Here is a 23,020-nt window from a genome sequence, read left to right as displayed (position 1 = left end):
CTTTGATGCTTCACATCCCATCCTGAGCCAGCAGCACTCAATGTGACGCTGTTGTCAGCAGGAGTCTACGAGTGGTCTGCCAGCAAGGTTTATTGCAGCTAGAAATAGGCAGCCTCTAGCTGTGTTTGGAAGCAGTTTTGGCTTTGTTTTAAGAGAGAAACCTCAGATTTTATTTCCTATGTCTGTCTTGTTTTAAGCACCTGCCCATCTGAGCAGATTTACTTTGCTAATAGCTTCACAAAGGGATCTCTTACTTCTCGGCTTGAGATTTTCACACTTATTTTGACTGATGGGTCCTATTATCATTGTAAAGCCCTGTCTTTATTTTATCTACAGATGGTAAATGCCGCTTCATTCAGATCCACATCTAAATTTTTCATGTTACACATCTGCAAATTAATTACAATGTTCAAGTCTCTGCAAGTACCACTGCATTGCACGGTACACTAGTGATGCTGCAGAGGTGGTTTCAGTCTCTTCTGTTAAAATAACACCTGGAGGATGGGGAGGATATGAGGAAAAAGAAGCGACCAGCACTGGCTTTGAATAGTACAGACTGCCCTTCATCTCCTAGGCAAAAGAGGTTTTAAATTTCACTTTAATAAAAGCGTTCACTGAATAGTGAACAAAAGACTTTAAGGTGCACTGCTTCAGAAGAGGCAGCAAAAAAAAGGGGGAAAAAAAGATAGTGCTACTGCATTTGAGACTCCAGCCTTCCAAAATAAATATGATAGCACACAGGAGAATGGAAGAGAAGACTGAAACATGTGAGAACTACCCTTAAATGTAGGATGATGAAAAAGGTTTAGTAACCTCTTTCTGAAAGATGGTTCCTATAGCTACCCTATCATAAAATGACTTACAAAGAGGTAATCATGGGTTTTTCCAGATGTTTAGCCAGCAAGTTCCTCCAAGGATACAGCTCATTTCTGCCCACCCTCCCACTCTTCTACACACAAGTTAGTGTGAGGCAGCGTAATAATACCCTGCTATTTGACATTACTGCATTAATAATTCACACCAAGGCAACTACCACAATGAGAAGCCTACACCTGAACAGCCTGAGGCTCTTCATTGCTTTGGAACAGTCATCCCTGCAATAAGCTAGTGATCTTTTTTAGTGTTTATTTTTATTCTTAATTATGAGCTTGGAGAATCAAGTACAGAAGACGACCAGTTCTACAGCACCAACAACTGCTGGTGCTGCCTGTGTTGTTGAGGAATTAGTCCAACTAAGAGCAAGTCCAAGCACCCTCGTAGATGCATGCAACAGCATGTGAGTGAAACCCTGTACCACAGGCACAGACCCCCAGGCTGCACATGGGGTGCTCCACTGTGTTGAGAAGCCAGTCACTTCACACACCCATCAGAGCCTACACTAATTACTTCAGTGTTTCCACGTCACTGAGAGTGCTTTGGTAAAGGAGAGTCATAATGCCTGGCTAAGCCAGGACACATGTGAGATGGCCACAACATGCCTCATAAGGGGAGTGAAATTCCATATTTCCCCCTGGTGAGAGCACCCATCTGGCAGGAATGTGCTCAGTGCTGCAAAATGAGACGCCTGGCCTGTGTGCATCAGGATAATACCCAGGAACATATCTTGGGAACAGGGACACGAATGTCCTTTCTCTCACAGTGAGCCTCAGCATGTAACTGCATTATAGAACTGGAGCATCTCTTGTGCTGGGCAGTTTCCACTGGGTCAGTGAGGTTTATAGGACCCATTAAGCAGAAGGGGATGCACAATTGCTTTTTACATCCCAGGACAAGTCTTTTTATGGATATGAACCTAGTGACTTAAAGCTAGGCAGGTTCCTGTAACTGGTGCTGTTGATGTCACATGCTACTTTCTGGTGATTCCTCCCTCCTATTCTGAAAGAGGAGAAGGGCAGGGAAAACTCCGTTTGCATTCAGAATAACCTTCTCCTGCTTGAGCTCACACATCAAGTTCTAACATTTTAATGAGGTGCCTAAACCATGCTTGTTTTAATGAAAGTTTAACCAGCATTTTTACAGCAAGATTTTACGTTCTATATTAATATTTCATAATGCGCTGCATTAACCAGTGTCACCATGTACCAAATAGTTTATGTAACTTGCAAAAGCTTTTTATTCAGCCAGGTTCTTCATACCACAACGAGTATCCATACAGTGATCTGTAGCCTGTTCTAGGAAAATGCACTCTTTCCAGCAGCCTGGTAGAGCTACTTCTATCATTACAACACAACCAAAAGGTTTTGTCTTGAAAGACAAAGCTCTGATAGGACTTTAGAATATGAACCACAAGATCACATGCAAAATTTACTGACTCATACCATAAAGATATGTAATCTTTTCATCAATGAGTTGTCCAGGAGCAGCTGTTTGGAAACCACGCAATATCCAGTTCTACCCATATGACATGTTCACATAACTTTCAGAGGTGGGTTTTTCCCACTTTTCTTACAGAACAGATTCACATAGGGAACTAGGATAAAAAGTGTGACGTTAAGGCTTTCTTTGAACTCACAAAGCACTAATCCTCTCTGTAAAAAGAGATTTAGGAAGGTAACCTTCTCCTTCTTCAACACCATAGGTGCTGTGCACCAATTCCCATCAGAAGAGAGCACTTCTCTTTCACCCTGCCATTGGTTCCCAGGTCACTCAAAGGTTCACATCTCCTGAATCCTCAGCCAGCCAGAGCATAAAAACTCATATTAACATGGGACCCAGAAAGTCACTTTTGTTGTCCCTTCTCTGTCCCTTCTGAGGCTTTCCCAGGAATTTTCTATAGGCAAGTTCAAACTTAAGGCCTATTGACAACTGTCTACATACTTGATTGCAAAACATGCTGATAAACTAGATATTGCCCTGGTTAGTTGACTCCAATGGAAGGTTGAGGCTGTCTGGTAAGAAGTAGCAGCTACACAGCAGAAGAACTGGATAAAACAGACACAAAGAGCCAAAGCACTGATGGAATCATTTGCAAATGAAGGAAATCCATATCACTGAATCTGCTCCTTTGTGTCAGCAGTTTCTTCGCTGAATAGTAGGGCAGTTTTGATTAAGATGATGATTACACTGTAGTTCAATCTGCTTAATATTTTGTTCTACCTCTTTTTCCCTCTGTTTGAAGGACAATGGCTTGTTGAGCATGAGCAACTAAGGCCTTAGAGGCTTACTTTACCATTTGAAATGAGTTTCCAAAACAACAGGGCACACCAGCTCCCTTTGAGAAACAATGCACACACCACTGCTCGTGTTTCTTAGGCGAATGGAGAAGCCCAGCACCTTCCTGACCTGGAAGAGTTTTCTAATATTGCGTATAAGAATATATCCTTCAAAAATGCCAATCCTACTTTCTTTAACACAGTCTTCAGAAAATCAAAGCCTCCATGAACTTCTCAGTTACTTCCAAAAATATCATGTCTCAAGAAGCTTTGAAATCCCCCTACTTGGCCTTCCAAATAAATTTAACCTACTCACACAACATATGGCAACAACTGCTATTGACCACCTTATGCAACATGGCTGTGTTTCTAAAAGGAAGCTGTTCTTCAGGTACTGTCACAGGGAAGATAGAAAGCAGAGTCTTCAGAGAGCTTCTGCCTACTGAGTAGATGCTAAGTACTGTTGAGAAAGCTGGAGGCTGCAAAACAAAGGATGCTTCTGAAGGACATCTACCACCATTGGAACAAGATCTATGAGGATTTTTCTACTGTGATTCCCATTGAGGGGGAGAGGAGAAAATAAAGTGACACAGGCCCTCAAATAACCCATTCCTTTTTGTTAATACTCAAACTGTCAAATGTTAAAGAACACAAAAACTCCTAAACATTTCTTTTTTTGAAGGAAAGAAATTCAGGTACTAGTAACGCATCTAATTCTTTGAAAACCATTTAAACCAACAAGATTTGTCTCAATTATTCAGCAGTCTTTCTGCATATCTAAGTACCACTGGATGGATTGGCCTGTGTTAAGTCATAATTCTCCATAAAATTTGTCAAGAATGGTTGTAATTTTCCTCTTCACCTGATCACTGCTTTGCTAGCGCTGCAGTAACCATCACCACTGTCCTAGAACAGCTGACTTGGTTCTTGGTCACCGTTAGAACAGCTGGACAGTTTCTGCAGCCACCCAACACTTCATAGAATGATGTGGTACCTGCACTGCATGGACAATGGTCATGTAGCCCTGAAAACAGCACTGCGATGGGTGGCGTGGCACCTGACAGCTGTCAGCCAGCAACTGCCTCTAAGATCACTGAATATTTTGGTGGACAGAGATGTAATTGACCTTGTGCATCTACAGCAAAAACCAAGTCTTCTGGATTAGTTTATGGTAAATGACTCTGCTTTAGAGCCACATCTCAAGAAACTGTGAATGCTGTATCTATTTAAGAAATACCGTGATTGGGCCTGTCAGTGGTTTAACATCAGTTTATCTTTTAGAACACATACATGGAGTAATCCCTTTAGCTGTCTCAACACACCCTCTTACACACATTTTTATCAGAAGCATATATGTCTTTTTACTTATCTACCTCATAGATTTCAAAATGTGAGTCTTATATTCAGAGACTCAAGGAAACTCATTACATCATCTTGACTTACTCTGAGTGTGCAAGCACACACAAATCAAACAGACACACCTGATTTTGTTTCTGCAGCCTTCTGTTAGGGAACTGAAGGACAGAGCAAGGAAACTAATCAAAAGTTTTTACCTTCAGCTTAAGTGGAGAAGTTTGGAGGTATCTAGAGCACCAACTCTGATAGAATTAAATGCTTAAGTGGCTCTGAGTGAAGCACTGGGATCAGTTGCCAACTGTCATAAAACATCACTATGCTGTTTTTAATCTGCAAGGGCCCTGGCGGTAAACATGGGAGGATTCTTTGCTCTCAGTAATTACTGACTGGACACCCATGCAAGAGATTATTATAGCTACTTAATTCCCAGATCCAGTGCAGGAAAACCACATGCCAGCAGCCATTATGCTCTTATGGTTCTTCCTGAAGCTGTGCTTGTTGTCCATTGAGGTCACCTGTCTTAAAGTTAAGACAATCAAAAAAGTGAATTTGCAGCAAGTGAGGGGGAATGGGAACTCAGACTGCACATAAATGCACAAACACCTCCAACTTCCCTGCTGATTTGAGCAAAGCACCGTTATTGCCAGCCTCTGTGACAGCTCACAGACATCAGGGATCTTTGCTCAAGGATTTTTAATAATGCTGTAACATAATTTCACTCTCAGCACCACCGAGCACATTTCATCCCTCCCGTTTTTCCCTCATAGCCTGGCAAAACTATCAGGTCTACTTCATTCACTTTGCCTTTGGAACCAGGTGATCTTTGAGGTCCCTCCCAACTCAGACCATTCTATAGTTCTGCAGATTTGCTTTTGCATACAGCAGTCCTTACTCCAGTTCTGGTGTGCTTCTTAACTTCAAGCCACACATCCTGGCTGTTTTAATGTAATGCATCAAACAAAAGCCAAGTCCCAGTGATAACGTTATTTAAAAGGAGAGCTGTGCACAGCCTCTTATTCTTCATCCTCCAAACACTATTCCCTGCAGTTAAAATCACTTCCTCTGTATTCCATAGAAGCACATGAGACCTCCTTTAATCTAGGCAGGAATCTCACACCCACACCGGCACACCTATGCTCACAGATATGCCAGATGCCATCACTCCTCCCATGCCTATATTAAACTCCTCCTTTGTGTCAGCACATCTGACTGATCGGTAATTTGGATACCACAATGAGAAAGCTCTAACTGTAGGACTAAGAACATAAAGGCTAATCTAAGCAGAGAGCTTGCCTGTTTCCACACGGAAGGTTACAAAGCCTTTCTTTCTTGGTCTGTCCATTTAAAGTTGGTTTATTTCTCAGAGATGTCTCAAAAATATTCAAATATCATATTCAAATATACCTAAACAACTTGAGATCTCTGCCTTTTTACCTTGGAAACTTTGAAGAGCTGGCATTAATCCCATACAAAAGCAACATGCATTTTACAAGGCTATTAAAACAGCCTTCCTGCTCAGGCTTGAGTCTGTGCCCTCAGATTTCCTTCTCCACCTCAATTTATCTTCCTTCAATTGAAATCACAGTTACAGCAGATTAGGTTTATCAAGTTTATCAAGCAAAAACAGCATCCACTGCTCCAAGTGAGCTCAAACGGAAGGCATTCATTTGCACGCTGCTCCTCCCCTTCCCAATTAAAACAATAACCAAATTGGTAGGATGTTATTCCCCTACATCTCACTAGGATGGCTGGAACTGCTCAGCACTGAAATAGCTCAGAAGCTGTCTGCACATAACTGCAGCTTTCACAGCGAACGCCTTCAATGCCCTGTACAAATAACACATTTTTTCCAGCAGACTGCAAGAGAAACAGAACATAAAGCTCCTCCAGACCCAGTCAATAGCACACCAGGATTAAAGTTCAGCATTTAGACCCCCCTATCATACACTTATTCTTCCTGACACAAATAACTCTCCTATGAAACTGGCTGTGAACGCTCTTGCTTCTGCTGGCAGCTCCCGAGTAATCTCAGTTTTCCTGCTCCACGAAGGCTTGCATCAGATGGGATATGCTCATCAGAGTACAGCTGGCACAGGCACCCAGCTGGGTGGCGCTGAGCACAAGCAACAACTTCTGCAAGGGCAATAACCCCTGCTGCCTGCACGGCTTGGTCTTTGCGCGCTGTACACTGCCCAAGGGTCCCAAACTGACTCAGGGGAAGGAAATGACCCACTGTCACCACCGGGTCAAGGAGGCATTCCAGTGCTGACTCTCCAGTTCACACAGCATTTGCTCAGCATTTCTCTTCACCTCTGCACGCTGCTGAGTAACAGAGGCAGGGGTTGAAACTGTTATGCCGGGACTTGTTCCAGTTTGGCAAGTTTGACTGAGTAAAGAAGAAAAGTTCTTCTCTGACAGTAGCAAAGCTTTATTGCCTGAACCAACTAAAGGCAGCATTACGTCTAATAACATTTCTGATACTTATGGATTATTTAATATAAAGAGTAAAAGGCAAAAAGACCACACGAAAAGAAAACGCTCAGAGGATTTGCATGACCAGCCACTGTAGCAAGTTTGATGGCTCTGAAGAAGCAGCACACAAACATTGCTAAAAGCCCAGAGACCACAAATGGATGATAAGCAGCACGCTGGCTTCCTAAACTAAATGCTCATTTTAAGGATAGTGGTAAAACAACCACCAGGAAGTACTTGATGCAGAATTATTGACTACTGCATCCCATTCTGACTTTATTCTATTCTGCCTTAAAGGAAGCCCTTTGAATTTTCTTCTGCTCTTGTTAAGCTAACATTTCTGCAGAGCTTGAAGCGTCTCCACACATTTTACTGGAAGAGAACAAAGAGATTCTTAGCTTTGGCACATCAAAGTAAACCGAATGAGAGCAGCGGGCACCCTCAAGTGTACTTCCAAAGGTGCCACGTAGGTGTTAGGATGTGACACCATGGCACTCTTGCACCTGAAAGGAGACAGGAAGCTTTTCCAGCTGCTTTAAAGGAGTCATGCGGAGTGGCGTGGGCTGATTTCTGAGGTGCAGACCTGATGTCTCAGCCAACACAGGTCTGCAAAGCAAATCGCCAGCATCATCTATCATGAGGTAGCCACACTGCACCTCAGAAGCCTTTCCCTGGCAAAATTCAGCTTCACAAACTGCCCATGTAAAGCAGATCAGAGCCCATACTAGTAGGAGTCGCCTGTGATCAGACCTCTTACCACACACGAGCTCTGGTCTTCATGCAAGAGCTGGGTACCCTCTCATTTCAGTTTACCCCAGTGACCAGGAATGCTGTTTCTCCAGACCTTGGGTATTTCCCTGGTGTGGCTTCAGGGTCATCACACCCTTTGGGTTTTGAAGATCCCACATCCTCAGAGGAGAGATGCAGACTGCTACTGAAGGCTGCCCTCCCTCAGCACAGGTGCTGCATGCTGGCTCCAGAATCACACCCAAGAAAAATATTTCCACATGCTTTGGCAAGGAACATAGATATGAGGAGGGAAATTTAGATGGGGGCTAAGAAGAAACAGAAGAATGAGCTCAATTTCCACAAGCAGTCAGGGACTACCCTGCAAAAGCCATCAGAAAGAACCAGGCCACTACATCAGATGCAGTCATTTTATTCATGTAATTCCCTCAAAATAAACAAACAAATCTCCCTCTGTTCATCAGCAGCCAGCGCAATAGCAAAGCCCTCCTTGCGTAAGCAGCACTAGAAGCTCCATGCAGAGCTCTGAGGAAAGCCAGGGCACGGAATTAGAGCTCATCATTCTGCTCACCAGCTGACAGCAGTTCTGCCCCTTGGCCAGCAATCCTGTCACCCAAGTCAGCCCAATGGCCCCCATATTTACTTGCAGTATTTTCCCAGGCAACAATTCCTTTGCACAGCACAGCACAGGGCGCTCTGGAGCCTGGCTGCTGCCTCCTCCTGTACAGGGCACAGCCTTGTGGCATTTGAAGTTATGTAGAAGAGCAGCATGTGGAGTTGGCACTTCATGATGAAAAACCATACTGATGTCTGAGCATCAGCCAAGATACAGAAAGGGAAAGCACTATTCATCTCATTCAAAGGAAGGAACAGGAGACCTTTCTTCAGCTGTTAGCCCAGGGCCAGGAAAAGCCACCCTGCCCTCCTTCTCCAAGTCATTTGGACCCAGATTGAGCTGCAGATACACTGTGTGCTGCTGCAGCTGAGCTTCTCCCTATCCCAAAGTGACCTGGCAGCACTGCAGAGGAACTGGCACAGAAACCAGCCTTGGCCGTGCTGTTGCATCAGAACAGCAAGCAGCTAAACAAATGAGCCGGGCAGGTTGTGAGCCAGGACCTCTTCATCAGCACTGACAGTCTTGTTTGCGTGCAGCTGGAAGGACGAAAAACTGCAGAGGATTTGTTCATTATTTGTGCTAAGTCCTGCAGCAGGATGTTTTCCTGCCCTCCAGACCTGGATCACACAGCATTGTGCCCGCTCCAGTAGCTATACATAGAAACAATCAGCTAGCAGCCAGGGCAACACATGGTCCATAAATAGATGGTACTTATCAGCATGCTTAAGCCCTACAGGTAGGCTGGCCCTTTTATTTGGGAGGCTCTGCAGTGATTCCACTGCAGAAGAGTGAGACTTTTTCATTTGGATTGTTTTCAGGAGAGCACAAGATCAAACCTCAGCCTAGATGAACAAGTCATATGACTGCTAAGTGTTACTTTTCCAATCTGTCCCTTATATGATCACATATTATAATAAATGCAAGCAACTTGAATGCAATTAGACTTGGCATTTCAGATAGTTTGGGTGAGGGGCAGATGGAAGAAGAGAACAATTTGGGGATGAAGATGTGTATTCCAATGCAGAAGTACTTGAGAAGACATCAACCCATCACTAACAAGATTGGGAAGTCCAACTTGCCCAAGGGAAGGGGAGTCCTGCTATTAATAAGCTCCGCTTAGTTTTGAAATTAAAAGCTGAAACACAAAGGCTCAGCAGTTCTCAAAGGAAAACAAAAAAGAGCCCCACGCTTTTTTTCAGCATGCAAGCTGCATCACTTCTCCACAAAAACTTGCTTTTAGAAACAGATGGCAGCCTGCAAGACCTACAAATCCTTTGTCTGGAGTGGCAAACTAGGCCCTATTGCCCAAAGTCAACCATCACATTGTGAAGCACTGACCCTAACAAATCCATTATGTTTCTTTCTACCGTAGTGCTAAACCAGACAAAAATGAGTCAGACTCAATAGGAAAGGGTGAGGGATTTTAAATCCCTTTCCCCCCCCCAATTACAAAAGTGATGCTGAGGGGACAGCCCCTGCTGACCCTGCTCGGAGGAGAAGGGCCCCAACCTGCAGCCAGGGCTGCCCAGCCAGGCCAGGCCCACTGAGTAGGATGGATTTGGGACTGAAACATTTATGCTGCTCCATCCAATAGCTTTGAAGTCGGCCGCCTCCATCAGCCCAACTACCCACGCAGTCAAGAGCGGATATCCAGAGCTAGAAAGGCCTTTACGTTAGGTGAATAATTAGGTCTGATGTGCTTTGTAGTTTCTCAGCCCTCCCATTCCTGCACTGCCAGGTAGCTGCAGGCAGTAGAATACAACTGTTTCTGTCCTGCTTTTCCCATGCCAGCTGAGCTCAAGCAACGGAAAGTAAAATGGGAAAGCGATAGAAACTTCCATCAAAGAGCTGCTGCCTTCAGTGGAAAGGAAACAAGGCAGGAGCCTGCTGAGTTGGCAGACGGGTGGGAAAAGAAGAGCCCTTTCCTTGCTGTGAGTGCTTGGTACAGCTTGATGCACACAGGGAAATACCCACTGCTGGCACCACAGGCAGACAGACACCTCCCGACAAAGTGTTTGTCAGAGAGAAAAATCTGTCTGAAAAACACTGTGTGCAGACTTCGAATGATGCAGCTGCTTTCATCTTGCACATTTAGATATGAGATAGAGCCAGAAAGAAGAGAAGGAGGCAGTGTCCTCAGGGCAACATATTGGTTAGATTTTTCACACATTCGTAGGAATTGCCCCCTCCATCTCCCTTCACCGGTTTTCCTGGGCATAAAACAATCTCTCAAGGACATGGCAACAATGACGCTGAAATTCAAAGTGCTGAGATCAAACACGCAAAGCTGGTGCTCATTGTGGTTCAATTATATCGCCCATCTGAAGGCTCGAGCTTATTATTTAGGACAGTACAACAGTCATTTTAATCACAGCCATTGCATATTGCTTGGAGAACATCTAGAAAGCCAAAGAATGCCGTGGAGATTTATTATCCTGCAGTGCCAGAGTTAATGACACAGCTCTCTCCTCAATGTCTTTCTGCTTCTGGTTTACCACCTGTTTGCACCAGAGGACCTGGAATGAAGATACGCTGGCCGTGGATCAAAGGCTGGACACACAAGTGCCTGTGCTGTGACTTCCCTATCAGGACACCAGATTATTTATGTAAAGCTCCTGTTTTCCTCTTGAGGTTTTCAACTTGAAATTTCACGCGCAGAAAAGGTGCACCACTGAGCTTCAGCAGAACAGAAATAACTCTCCTAAAGTCCTTCCCAAAGGTACAACGTGAAGATCTGTGCCATGACCGACACAACAATACGCCCGAGCAGTCTGTCTGCTGGCAGCGTTCTGAGTTTGCATTTTCTCCTATAAATATTTAACATACAAGAACTGTTCATGTTACCCACTTTGCCCGAAGTGTTTTGACAGCCATGCTCACCCCATGACAATGATGCTCTATTTAACACCGCAGCTGCAGACAGGAGGATCTGGTTTCGGTTTTAGACAATATTGTGAAACCCGTAACCTCACCCAAAATAAACCAGATAATACGTTTTTAAGGAGTAGAGCCCAAACGCATCACTAAGACAGTCATCAGCAAGCCACGATAATAAAGGAAAACAAATTAAGTCTTGACTGCAGGAGCTTGCTCGAAGTCAGCTAGAATCCCATTTTTATGGGACACGTTCAAAAAAGGAAAATAAAAGACAAACGACCCTGAAAAAGCCAAGCAGCATCCTGAAATTATTTCTCTAAAGGCCTGGATAATTGTTAAGGATCTTGTCAGATATCCACAGATTATTGCCAGTCCTCAGGGACCTCTGCACACTTCACCATGTGTTTAGCTGAGTCCAAAGAGTCAGTGCCCTGCGGAGCTCTTGTCTGGCCATGCTGGAAGGCTTAGCCACACCATCTCCATAATAAGAGAAGACTCAAACTCAGCACTGTCTAGCTGAGAGTTACCAGAAAGATGTGAGAGAAACAGAGTCAGCCACATTCATCCTCTCTGCACTGCACTGCTTGGGGTGGGGGGAGGGCAAGGCAGGAGCCTGAGACTTCAGCTGGCTCCCACATGGCTGTTTCCTCACCAAAAGTATATGCTGGCCTGCTCATGGCATTCTTGGTGACAAGACACATTCAGGAGATGAGTAGAAGGTCCGAGCTGTTTTGGGAACCAAATCCCACACATGTGCATTTCTTAAATCTGCCACCCCCACCTCCCCCCCCCCCCAGTACAGCCTAACTCCACAGGAACTCACCAAGGCACTCACCTATTAAAAAGCCTGCTGCAAACAAAGCTGAGCCACTTCGGTATGATCAGATGAACTGAGCAAGGGCGGCCAGCCTCCCACTGTGCTGCAGTGCAACACCGCATCCTTTCAGGCCATTTCAGTGCACAGATTCATCTGAATATGGCCATTTACTCTTAAGACAGCTCATAAACACAGCATGATTAGCCATATATCTTGCAGTGTTTTTTGCCCGAGTTACTCACTCAAACCTTAATGCACTTAACACAGCTTTATGACTCTTCACACATCATTAGCGCCTTAATACACTAGAATTCAGATCCCAGCTCATAACAATATTATCAGAAAGGTTACAAGTGCTTTCTGAAACCACAACAAAGCATAAGGAAGAGCTGGTTTGTTATTAAACCTGGGAAGGTGGTAGATTAGGAGCAGAAGAAAATGCACAGAGCCCCCTTTCCCTGTGCTTTCTGCTCCTATCTTTTTTTACTGAGTTTTTGGGAAAAAACAAACAAACAGGAAAAACACACACCAAAAAAACACACAACCCAATGGACAACCAATCTTGTACAGCCACTGCATTTATTTATTGTCAAACCTAGTTTTGCTCCCACCTCCCATTACCAGTCACATCCGTAGATGCCATGGCAGAACTGCTCCCCTAATAAATACCCTTCATTTGCAACCCAGAGGAAACAGGCATTAAGCACAAAAGAATGGTTTCACAGATCCAGGTGAAGAGTGCTAGGAGCCATAAACCAGGACTGACATTTGGAGCCTCTTGCCATGAGTTCATTTGTTCACACAAGCCTGCTAGGTCCAATCTCTCCTGCCTACCCCTCCCCACTTTGAGTCACCAAACAGCCCCTGGCCCAGGAGACAGCACGTGCTGGATGCAGGTCCAGCCACACAGCTGCCAGCAGCCCACTGAAGTGCCCACAGACACAGGCTGTGCTGCCTGGAGAAGTGCTGCTGCTTTTTCTGCAGCCTTTGTGTTACCAGCAGTTTAATTAGGTTCTCTGCTCCAGCTGCAAGAACTCAGGAGCATTTTGAATTTTCTTGTTAACTATTTCACCTCTGACAAAATAAAACCTTAGTGAATCTATACGGGGTAATACTGGTGGTAGGTGGACAGTTGAACCTCAGCGACTCTGTGGTCCTATTGATCCCACAATGCTAAACTGACCGATGGATTCAGAAGATAAGGATACCAACTACTTTGGCATTTTGTTTTTATTACTTAAACAAAAACCAAGGGAATGGGTCTAGTGAGATCACGTTATCAGTCACACAAGCCTCGGTTTTGGGTGTGATAATACTACATCACCAACACAGATGGTCTGCTGCTTAGTGTAAACGTCCCTTTTTAGCTATTCAGTACACTGCAGGCGAGCACTAGGACAGAGTCAGAAGTCATCAGCATGAAGCACTGACAAAATATGAGCTGATGACTGAAAGCTGAGACAGATTTTGAATTGCAAGTAGTTTTCAGATCTCAACCGTTATCCAATACAATAGATGCTGGGCACTCCGCTGCAGTATTTGCTGCGAGCAATTCATTTCCAGCTCAAGGCAAGACCCAAATCAGCACCTTTTTTCCCCAGTGCTTGCACAGACCTGCAGGCAAGGAGCACAAGCGCATCCAGCCACAAGACATCATGTCTGCTCATTCTTATTCCTGTTGAAAGCCCAAGAGCTGAACTAACTGCCCCAAGCCCCCAGGTCAGCGCCAGGGCAGGCACTGCGAGGACCTCTGCTCTCCCTCACCTGCTGGCTGGGACAAAGCACAGCCGAGGGGTCAGCACTCATTAAGGCCCGGCTGTTATGGGAAGTTCAGTCTGCATTACACTAGAGGGTTTTTTCTTCTTTCTTAGTTTAAATCAGTGCGTTAGACTGAGCTCTTTCATTCCCCTCCCAGCTCACAACCCTGCGGGCAGCTCCAAGAAGAAAGAGAACAAAGACGTAGGCATAGAAACTATAGAAGTTATTAACCAGAACAGCTAACGTTAAAGTTAACATCTCCCAGCACCATTCCTCTGAGCATGACATAAGACAATAGCTACAGCTGCCTCACCCTATGCAGATGTTCATATTCATACAAGAAAAAAATGCTTAATAGCATTCCTTACAACGGGATTCTTTAGTCCTTAGTCATTCCTCAATTTAAGACAGAAACATTCGACCAAATATCCCTGCTTGAATTAAGACAGTCAAACAACATCTGTTATCACACTTGCTAAAGCCAGAAAGAGCCAACATATTTGCAAATGCTAGTAAGACAAGCCTATCCCGAGTAGCATCATCTCGGGAGAAGGATAAACACGTGATCCATCTGTGCTGATGAGCTGCTACGCTGATTTCCAGAGATAAATATTCTCCCTTCAGTAGATTCATAATGGTAGTCATTAAAGACAAAGGTTGACAGCCTGCAAAGGAGTGCATTAAAGACACCTTAGTACCATTCTTCCAAACCTTGACGTTGCTGACGTGTTTACAAGGCAAAACATACAGGAGAATGCAGCACTCAAAAGCTCTGTGTCAGGGCATACATCCACGATCGGCAGTTTTACAAAGCACCTGACAATTTTTAAGCATTGCAAGTCATGACCTGGCATCTCATCTCCATGTATTACACAAAGGTGCCTTTCTTTCTGTTTTAAAGAAGAAAGAAAGATTCTGCCCCCAAATACTTGGCGCAGTGTAATTACATATTATAACACCAGGTAAATAAAAAAAAGCACTACCTCTGTGAGACAAAAGGGCCCATGCTACAAACTGTAGCATCACTGCTCATCTCTCCTATTCCAGCCAGCATCACAGCTGTGACAAATTCCGCGTTTATAGAGCTATTCTTTTGTTTTCCAGCATAAAATCACTCCGGATTTCAAAGTAACGTTTGCTTTATGCTGAGCAATAGTTTGACAAGAACACCACATGGGAATACTGATGGAAATAAAAACAGTACTGTGTGAATAACCAACTAATCAGCAAATCCTCCCTGCCCTCAATGAAAAGCCAAATATTTACTCAGTCGTATATTGCATTCTTCACTCAAATACTTCCTAGTTTGAATTTAAACATAAAGAAAGATCTCTCTCTTTCCAGAGCATCCCGTGGGAATGCAGAGGGTGCAGCAGAAGGCGTTCCCACGTCACACTGGACCCATCTCAGCTGGTCACACAGTAAGGAAGTGGGCTTCTCCACCTGGGCTGGGCTATCTGCTTCCTGGCAGCCTCCCCAGCAGTGAGAATCTGCACTCAGGATCCTGTCTGCCATCTCCCACCAGCATAAGCAATACACACGTGGACCATGGCAGCATCCTCCTGTTCTAGAGGGCTTCAGCCATACCAGGATACGGAGAAGTCAGAAACAGGCTACTCAGCCCATTGGATCAATGTTTCACTGGGAAATCAGCAGTTGGGTGCATGCTTGGTTTCTCTGTTTCATCGCAGACAGCTGTGTCCTCTCATTTGTCAGTCACAAGACACCAGAAGCACATTTTACACCTGGGCAGCCCAACATAAAAATCATTCAGTCACACTCACTTCTTCCTCGCATCTACAGCTCCTGCTAACACCAGCAACACTACATCACATGCCATCGCACACCGACTGCTTTGTGCGTGAAAATAGCTATGCATGGAAATGAGCATATGTATATAGCAGCTAAAGAAAAAGAAAATGCTAATTTATACAGACAATTCCAACCATCCATGAAAAGCAGCAGCCACTACACACCCACGGGGACTGAGGTGGGGTTTTCTTCCCCTCCCCATTTCCTTTCTTTTAATCCTATCATTGTTTACACAAAATGGTATTTCAGCTTAAGCCCCTCCACCCTTCCCCATGTTAGCCTTTAACATGACAGATTACCAAAGAGGGGGTAGAGGGAAGATGCACAGTTTCAAAGCCTAGTCTGACTCCATTGGATACACAGTTGGTTTAAACAGCAGCAACAACAACAACACCAGATCCCAGAACTATTGCAACGTGATGAATAACATGGCTACAAAGCTAAGTTTGTGCTTTAAGAGGGGAGAAAAGCTTGCTTTACAAGAGTGGCATTGCCCCTGAACACAAAACAAGAACTGATGGCATTTTTGTACTGAACATTTAAGTTTGTTCACCACTCAGAGGTTTCCTAGGCAGATTCACTAAAACCACTTCCCCCTAACATTGTACTGTGCCAAGAGTTTGGTTTTTTCCCACTGTCACTCAAAGCAGGTCACTGAGATCTAGCAAAGCCCTTCAGCCTTACTCTACAAAGTGTACATCTTAGCAATGGAATACTCTTTCCACTTCACTCCTTTGAAGCCTGTTTTCACGCTTTGAAGTTACTGTCAGTGGATCTGGTCAATGTGCAGAAGAATGAGGAAGAAGCAAGACCCCATACCTTGAGAGAATGTGGCTTCACATTCCCAAACAGGCACTTTCTTTTTGCCTAGCACAACCCAATCAGAAAGCTCTCCATTCAGATACAGTGATCAGACCGCTCACTGAAGTGGTCTGATTCCAAGCAAGGAGCACAAATTATGTCGCTTATTTTTTCCTATACTGATAACATAGGCTTCTTCAGGCATCCCAATATCTGACACCTCAACAGTCTGACACATATTAGTCATCTCCTAAGTATCTCTTACTGCGATGAGCCACCACCATTTCTTCCCTAGTTAGTTCTGAGATTATCTACATGCTCATGTAACTATGAAGGCCCAGTGTTTACTGATGCAGTCTGTTTTTCCTCAATGTAACATTTCCTACCAGAAGCAAAGGTAGATAAGGAAAATAAAAGCTGAATTTTATTGAAACCCACAAGCTTAGTGTATTTGGACTGCTACAGCACCCAGCAGGCCAGATAGCTGTGACGTCCTCACATCACTACCTCTCACTACCGCATTTCCTCATGCTCTTTGTTCTGGAGGTGTTTCAGTGGCAAGTTCCATGCCTGGCCCCAAAGCCTCAGGCACAGCACCAAGGTGATGGCACAGCTCCTGCAGCACTGGTGAGGACAGAGGCTTCTCGGGCAAGCAGCTGCACACAGAAATCAACACCAGTCTCACACTGCCCTTAATAGTGCTGGTGTATGTCACATCTCTGCTCTAGCAGGTCCCAAAAACGCTACCTCTCCTCACACCTCTACCAACACTCAGATACAGTGAGGCTAGACAGGGCCCTGCTGCACCCAGTAAGGTACTCAAACCTTCTCCTGGGACAGGTTGTGGGCTCTGCCCAGTAGGCAGCCTTTGGAGCTGCCAGGACACAGCTGGAGTATCCTGCATGGGGTCACAACATGGCACGGCACAGCAGGAATGTGGCTGGATTCAGGCCATCAGCAGTGCCTGCAAACACTTGGGTTGCACTGCTGTTAGTACTATGGGAATGGAAAAGGCTATATACCACAACATTAAACAGGCCTGCTACTATAATTTTACTAAAAGCCATAGCAACAGAAAAAAAACCCACTCCTACTGACAGTAGTATACCTTCTACTGTGCTATTACAGCATCCCTTGGTAGTAAAAAAGGCTAAGCTCATACCCTCAGAAGGCTAAGTGGAAATGTCAGCTTACTAAGCAAGAGAAAAAACACAAAATCCTCCTTAGTTTAGCATTAGCAAGTCAGGGCTACCAATACAAGAACAGACTTTCCAACCCAATCAATTGGTTGGTTCCTTACTTTCAAGGGAATATAATATAAAAACTCAAAGGAAAGCAAATGCATAACAAGCATTACACCAGGGGGGAGGAACATTCTAATCTCTCCAGCACGTATGAAGGGTAGAGAACGAAACCCATATTACTAAAGCATATTAACACATTACGGCCGTTAGCAGTTCCACAGATGGTCTGTTATCCAAGCGAGTCACTCCTTGTTGAAGGTTACCATAACTGGCTATGATGCTTGTCAATAACATTGACAACTCTTTGCAAGGGGCTCAGTTTCCTTCAGCTGCAGAATTTCTCATACAGAAGTTAATTCTGCAGAGAATAGTTCAGAAATCCTTAAAAAACAATATGTTGTCTTACAGTGGAATTTTGTTTTTCCCCTGTTAGCAAAAAACCTCACACTTAAGAATAAGCCATTATGACAGTTGTCCATGCCTACTACCTTTGAAGAAGAAGAGAGCAAACTCACTGCCTTCACTTCAGAACTGAGCCAAGACTGCATGGCAGCAGGGATCATCTCCACACACTTTAACTTCAATAAATAACAGGTTACTTAAACAGACCAAAGTCAAAAGCTTTGGCTTTATACTATAAAAATCTTAACTTAGATTTCTAATGAAAGCATTTCCTACATTCATACACACAGTTTCCATCTTATTATGGTAAGTTGTCACAAAAACACACACACACACAAAAGTCATTTGCCAGCTATTCCATTATATTCCTCATCCATGAAACTTGCTTATTCCAGCAAGATCCAGAAGATTTAGTGCTGCATTTGAGCATCATGTCTTAATGAAAGGAGGCAATGTTAGGCCCAATCTTTTGCAAGCCCTGTAATGATCAGAAATCCTAAGCAGCCTACAGCCTTTCAGCATCTAAATGGGTACTAGAAATAAAAAGGGGACAGACTCTTCAGCAGGGTGTGCTGTGACAGGACAAGGGAAAATGATTTCAAACTAAAAGAGAGGAGATTAAGACTGGATATTAGGAAGAAGTTTCTTACAGTCAGGGTGGTGAGGCACTGGAGCAGGTTGCCCAGTGATGTGGTGGATGCCCCATCCTTGGAGATTCTCAGTGTCAGGCTGGACAGGGCTCTGAGCAACCTGATCTACCTGTGGGTGTCCCTGTTCAATGCAGGGGGGTTGGATCACATGGTCTTTACAGGCCCCTTCCATCTGAAACAATTCTATGATTCTACTACAAGTACTTCTGAGGTGCACATTAAGATCTGTTAAACTGTATGAGCCATCTTCTCTGCTGGTACAAGTCTCACCCACATCCATGTTGCCTAACCTGGACATTCCCCCTCCATGCATGCCTTGCAGTGCTCTAGATTGCACTTTAAAAAACAAAAAGCAAAACTGCCATAGCTTGTTTTTCATTTGTCACAATTGGGTAAGTCAGAAACAGGAACTGCAACTGTTCAGAAATTCCTTGGTCGAGGGAAATTCATTAATATATTTCCAGTAACCCAAGAAAAAAACCCACTCCCTTATTTTGGAAAGGTCACGCACACATGACGTTGCATTGGTGTAGTAATGCCACCACATTTTTCTTGCTGAAGCCTGGCCCTCCAGCATGACCTGGTGTGAAGGAAGTCAGGTGGAGAGCCAGGCTCGCTGCAGCCAGGCTTTGCAACACAAGAGCATGCAGGTGCCAAGCACACACAAGACAATAAAAGCTTTGGCTTTCTAAAAATAAAAGCACTGTAGACAAGAAGCACGGTTAGCCAGGCTGCAACACACACACGGTTTGTTTTTCAGCATTGTGAGCTCAGATAGTGTTTCATTGTTGAAGGAAATTAATTCTCGATGTCTGACCATTTATAGCAAGAGGTAGAAGCAGTGATTAGTTTCCCCAAGACACTCGACATGCCCACTTAACATGAGCATAAGCTGTCCCAACAGCTGCTGGGCTGGGCACAGCGAGGGAATAAATAGCTGATCTTAGAAGTGGTGAAGCTCTCTACAGCTTTACGGTATTAACTGAATCAGGATAATAAGATACTGAATCTTCACACACTCATCAAAACCAGACAACGCGAGATATTTTGCCAGACAAGATACAATAACAGAGCTTAATACGTATCAAAGCAAAATGTAATGGCGGCTACAGCCATGAGAAACCTTGCGCCTTGCACGCACACACACTTGAAGTTCTCACAGTATGACAAAAAATGACATAATAGAAACAGTTTAATGAACTATTTGGTATTTTTTCTTGAAGGCAACGTTAAGTATTTGCTATAATGAGTTCATTTGAACATACGCATGTTCAAGGCTGTTGGTCTCAAGATGAGCATACCTGAAAGAAGTGGGCATGAAGATGAAAGCAAACTGCGATACATTTTCTATCAGCCCTGAACATGAGAGGAAAAACCATTCCTCATCCTTTTTAGTGGAGTCTAGCAGCAAAGAGAAACCAATATTGAAAATGTCACGCTTTTCAAGATATTTCATGTCAAATATACCGCTTTCTTTCTCTGACCGCTCAATGCCAAGAAATCCTTACAGCTCCCTTTCCTCCCTCAAGTCACCAGATTCTTCTTCCACCCTTGGCTGAGAGCTCAGTGATAGTGCCACAAGTGCTTTGATGGCATTATCATCCATACACTGCTTTGCTGCGTGCCTGGATGCACTACCAAGTTAGCGATAGCTTTCACAATTTGGGGGGAGTTGGACTGGATGACCTTTAGGGGTCCCTTCCAACTCAAAAGATTCTGTGATTCTATTATGTTCTGTGAAAGTGAACTTAAACAACCATGAATTCTCCACAGCCAGCTGTGAAGCAGCTTCCCAGGCAGCCCCAGCCCTCCAGAAGCTGAAAGCCCTGTGAGGATCTGTAACTTCTGCCCCCCTGCCCCAGGCCTGCAGCTCACACCTCCTGCCCCAGGCCTCTGCCCAGCACTTGGGCCTGGCATAAGGTATTGGAGCTTTGTGTGCTGGAGCTGCTGAGGGACTCCAGTGTTTGGAGATAAGCAGGTTCTTAATTACTTCTTTTTGCTACATTAGGGATGATCTGCGCAGCAGCTTAAGTGACAGCACTGCTCAGGGAAGGCACGACTTACCTCAGCAGCTTCTTTAAGCACAAAGCTGGCGGGATGGAAAGCCATCACAGCTACAATTCCATACCGAAATAACAGGATCGCTTCTTTCCAGAAAACGCCGTAAAAGCATTTTTTAGAAAGAAACAGCCTCATTTGTGGGTGTCCCTTTACAGAACGGCCCATCTGCTTCCTTGAACATCTTTCTGCCTGTATATTCCAGTTAGGAACTGAATCCTCGTAGCTTCATTTTTGGAACCCATAACAGAGTTTCATATGATAACTCCCTGGTGCCTACCTATGGCGGCATTAGCTCTCCCCAGGCTTTAGCAGAAATATTTTCTCAGCTACGTCTAAAGCCTTAGGTAATTTTTGCACGGCTGCATTACAAGTGTGGCTCCCAGCACTGCCTGTTCCTCTCCAGCACTTCCAACTGCTCAGCTCCCAGCTGATAGCAGAAAGCTCTCGTCACGAGTCCCTAAAAATATACCACAGCTAATAGCAGTCGCATCATAGCTCTGTTACTCCAGGTCTTCCTTTGCTACGTCCCAACCCTCCTGGGTGCTGCTGATACCTCACACATTGCCGTCGCCAAACATTTCTGAACACTTTTATTATCCAGTTAGCTTTAAAACCCAAATGGTCTTGCTGGAAATCTCCTGAATTGCTACAGAAGACACAGAGGCAGGGTACTGTGCGAACATGCGGTGCACCCCAAGAGCACAGCTCTGTGCATCTTACTGGGAAACTGAGCAGAAAGCAGTAAAAGGCACACTGTGAAGTCCAGGCCACCACCAGGGAAGGCACGCACTGCTGGCCAATGCTGTCCTATAAATGAGCTCCCTTCAGAACGCGGAACTCGAGGCAAGTCAGAGTTTGAGCTGCCCCCACCCCAGTGGGTCACATCATGCAAATCTAATGCTGAGTGACATCAGCTGGGCGAAGGCTCAGAAGCCAGGAGGTCGCTATTAAAAGCATTCAAACCAAAACACGTAACTGCGGTCACCAGCACGTGTTAGAAAACAAACAGCTGGCAGACTGCTTGGCTAATGCTTCAACTCGGACACCCTAGGGCTGCCTCGACCGTGCGTTCAATGCAAAGACGATGGGAAAAGATACAGACACCTAAGCCAAGGGAAGGCTCTGTGGCACTTCAGGTGATCCTATCGCCCTTCTACAGCCAGCATAAAGGCGAACTTCAACCAGGGTGCATGGGTCAGCAATGCGGATCACACAGCCTCCCTCTTACACAACGCAAGGCCATGTCCTTCCTGCTGCAGCACCCAGAGACCTCGCAGGCCTCACTGCCTGCACCTGTCCCGTGCAGGTCCCTTACCCACAGCAGGAGCACATATGGGCAGTGGGACCTACAGACCTTAGTGCTTACAGGCTCCTAACTCAGAGAGGAAACATTCTGCTTCTATGCAATTACGCCCCATCACTAAGCTTACAGTCAGCCCTGCTTTACACATAAAAAAAACAACTTAAACATTTCCTTTTAGATGAGCGCAGTAACATTTGGGAGAGAGCACAGGCTTCCCCAACATAACGTGCTCAAATCGGGGCATCAGCTCTCCAACAATAAATACGTTAGGATATCCCGATCCCAATAATCTCATTCTTGGATCTGTAACATTCTCTGTGGGTGGAGCGAGAAGGATGCGGGAAGACTATTTCCAAACAGGCAGAAGGTATGAAAGAAAGCAAGGCAACCGGCGATGCAATTGCATTCATTTATTCGGTTCTTCCCACATCCCTCCCCCCGGTTTGCAGCACACAACAGGGCAGAACACGCATTCTCCCGGCACCGAGCTCCACCGCGGGGCTCTGCAGGGTTCCGCAGCAAACCCAGCAGCGGGGCCGGACCCGCCGCCCGTGCCGGCTTCGCCGCTCGGCCGGACCGGAGCTCACCCCCCACCCGCGTTCCCCGGAGGCCCGACGCCCCTTCCGCGGGGGGAAGCGGACATTTTGCGGCAGCCGCTCCCCGGCCCCGCGCCGTGCCCGGCCGCTCACCTGCCAGCTCGTCGGGCTCCAGCCCGCTCTCCGCGTCGATGCCGCAGAGCACGAAGTAGTGGGCGAAGCGGCACGGGGCCGCGCCGGGCCCTGGGGCGCCGCTCCCGCTCATCCCGGCGGCGGCTCCGGCTCCGGCTCCCTGCGGCAGCGCGGCGGGCTCACGGAGCGCCGCCCCCCATCCCCGGCGACGGGCACCGGGCGCTGGCGAAGGGCTCTGGGCGGCTCCGGCGGGTACCGAGCGACGGTGGCGGCTCCGACCCCGC

General features: G+C 45.5%; 1 protein-coding gene across 1 annotated transcript in view; it reads right to left on the bottom strand.

Moving 5' to 3' along the window:
* DENND5B (DENN domain containing 5B) overlaps window positions 1-23,020 on the bottom strand; it is a 104,064-nt gene extending 81,044 nt beyond the window's left edge. The window contains exon 1 of the mRNA XM_072332954.1: window positions 22,758-23,020. Coding sequence (XP_072189055.1) covers window positions 22,758-22,869 — 112 coding nt within the window. The 5' untranslated portion in view covers window positions 22,870-23,020. The remainder of the gene's footprint in view (window positions 1-22,757) is intronic.

Source organism: Excalfactoria chinensis, chromosome 1 (assembly GCF_039878825.1).
Source record: "Excalfactoria chinensis isolate bCotChi1 chromosome 1, bCotChi1.hap2, whole genome shotgun sequence".
Classification (NCBI taxonomy): domain Eukaryota; kingdom Metazoa; phylum Chordata; class Aves; order Galliformes; family Phasianidae; genus Excalfactoria; species Excalfactoria chinensis.
This window is presented reverse-complemented; position numbering and strand designations above follow the sequence as displayed.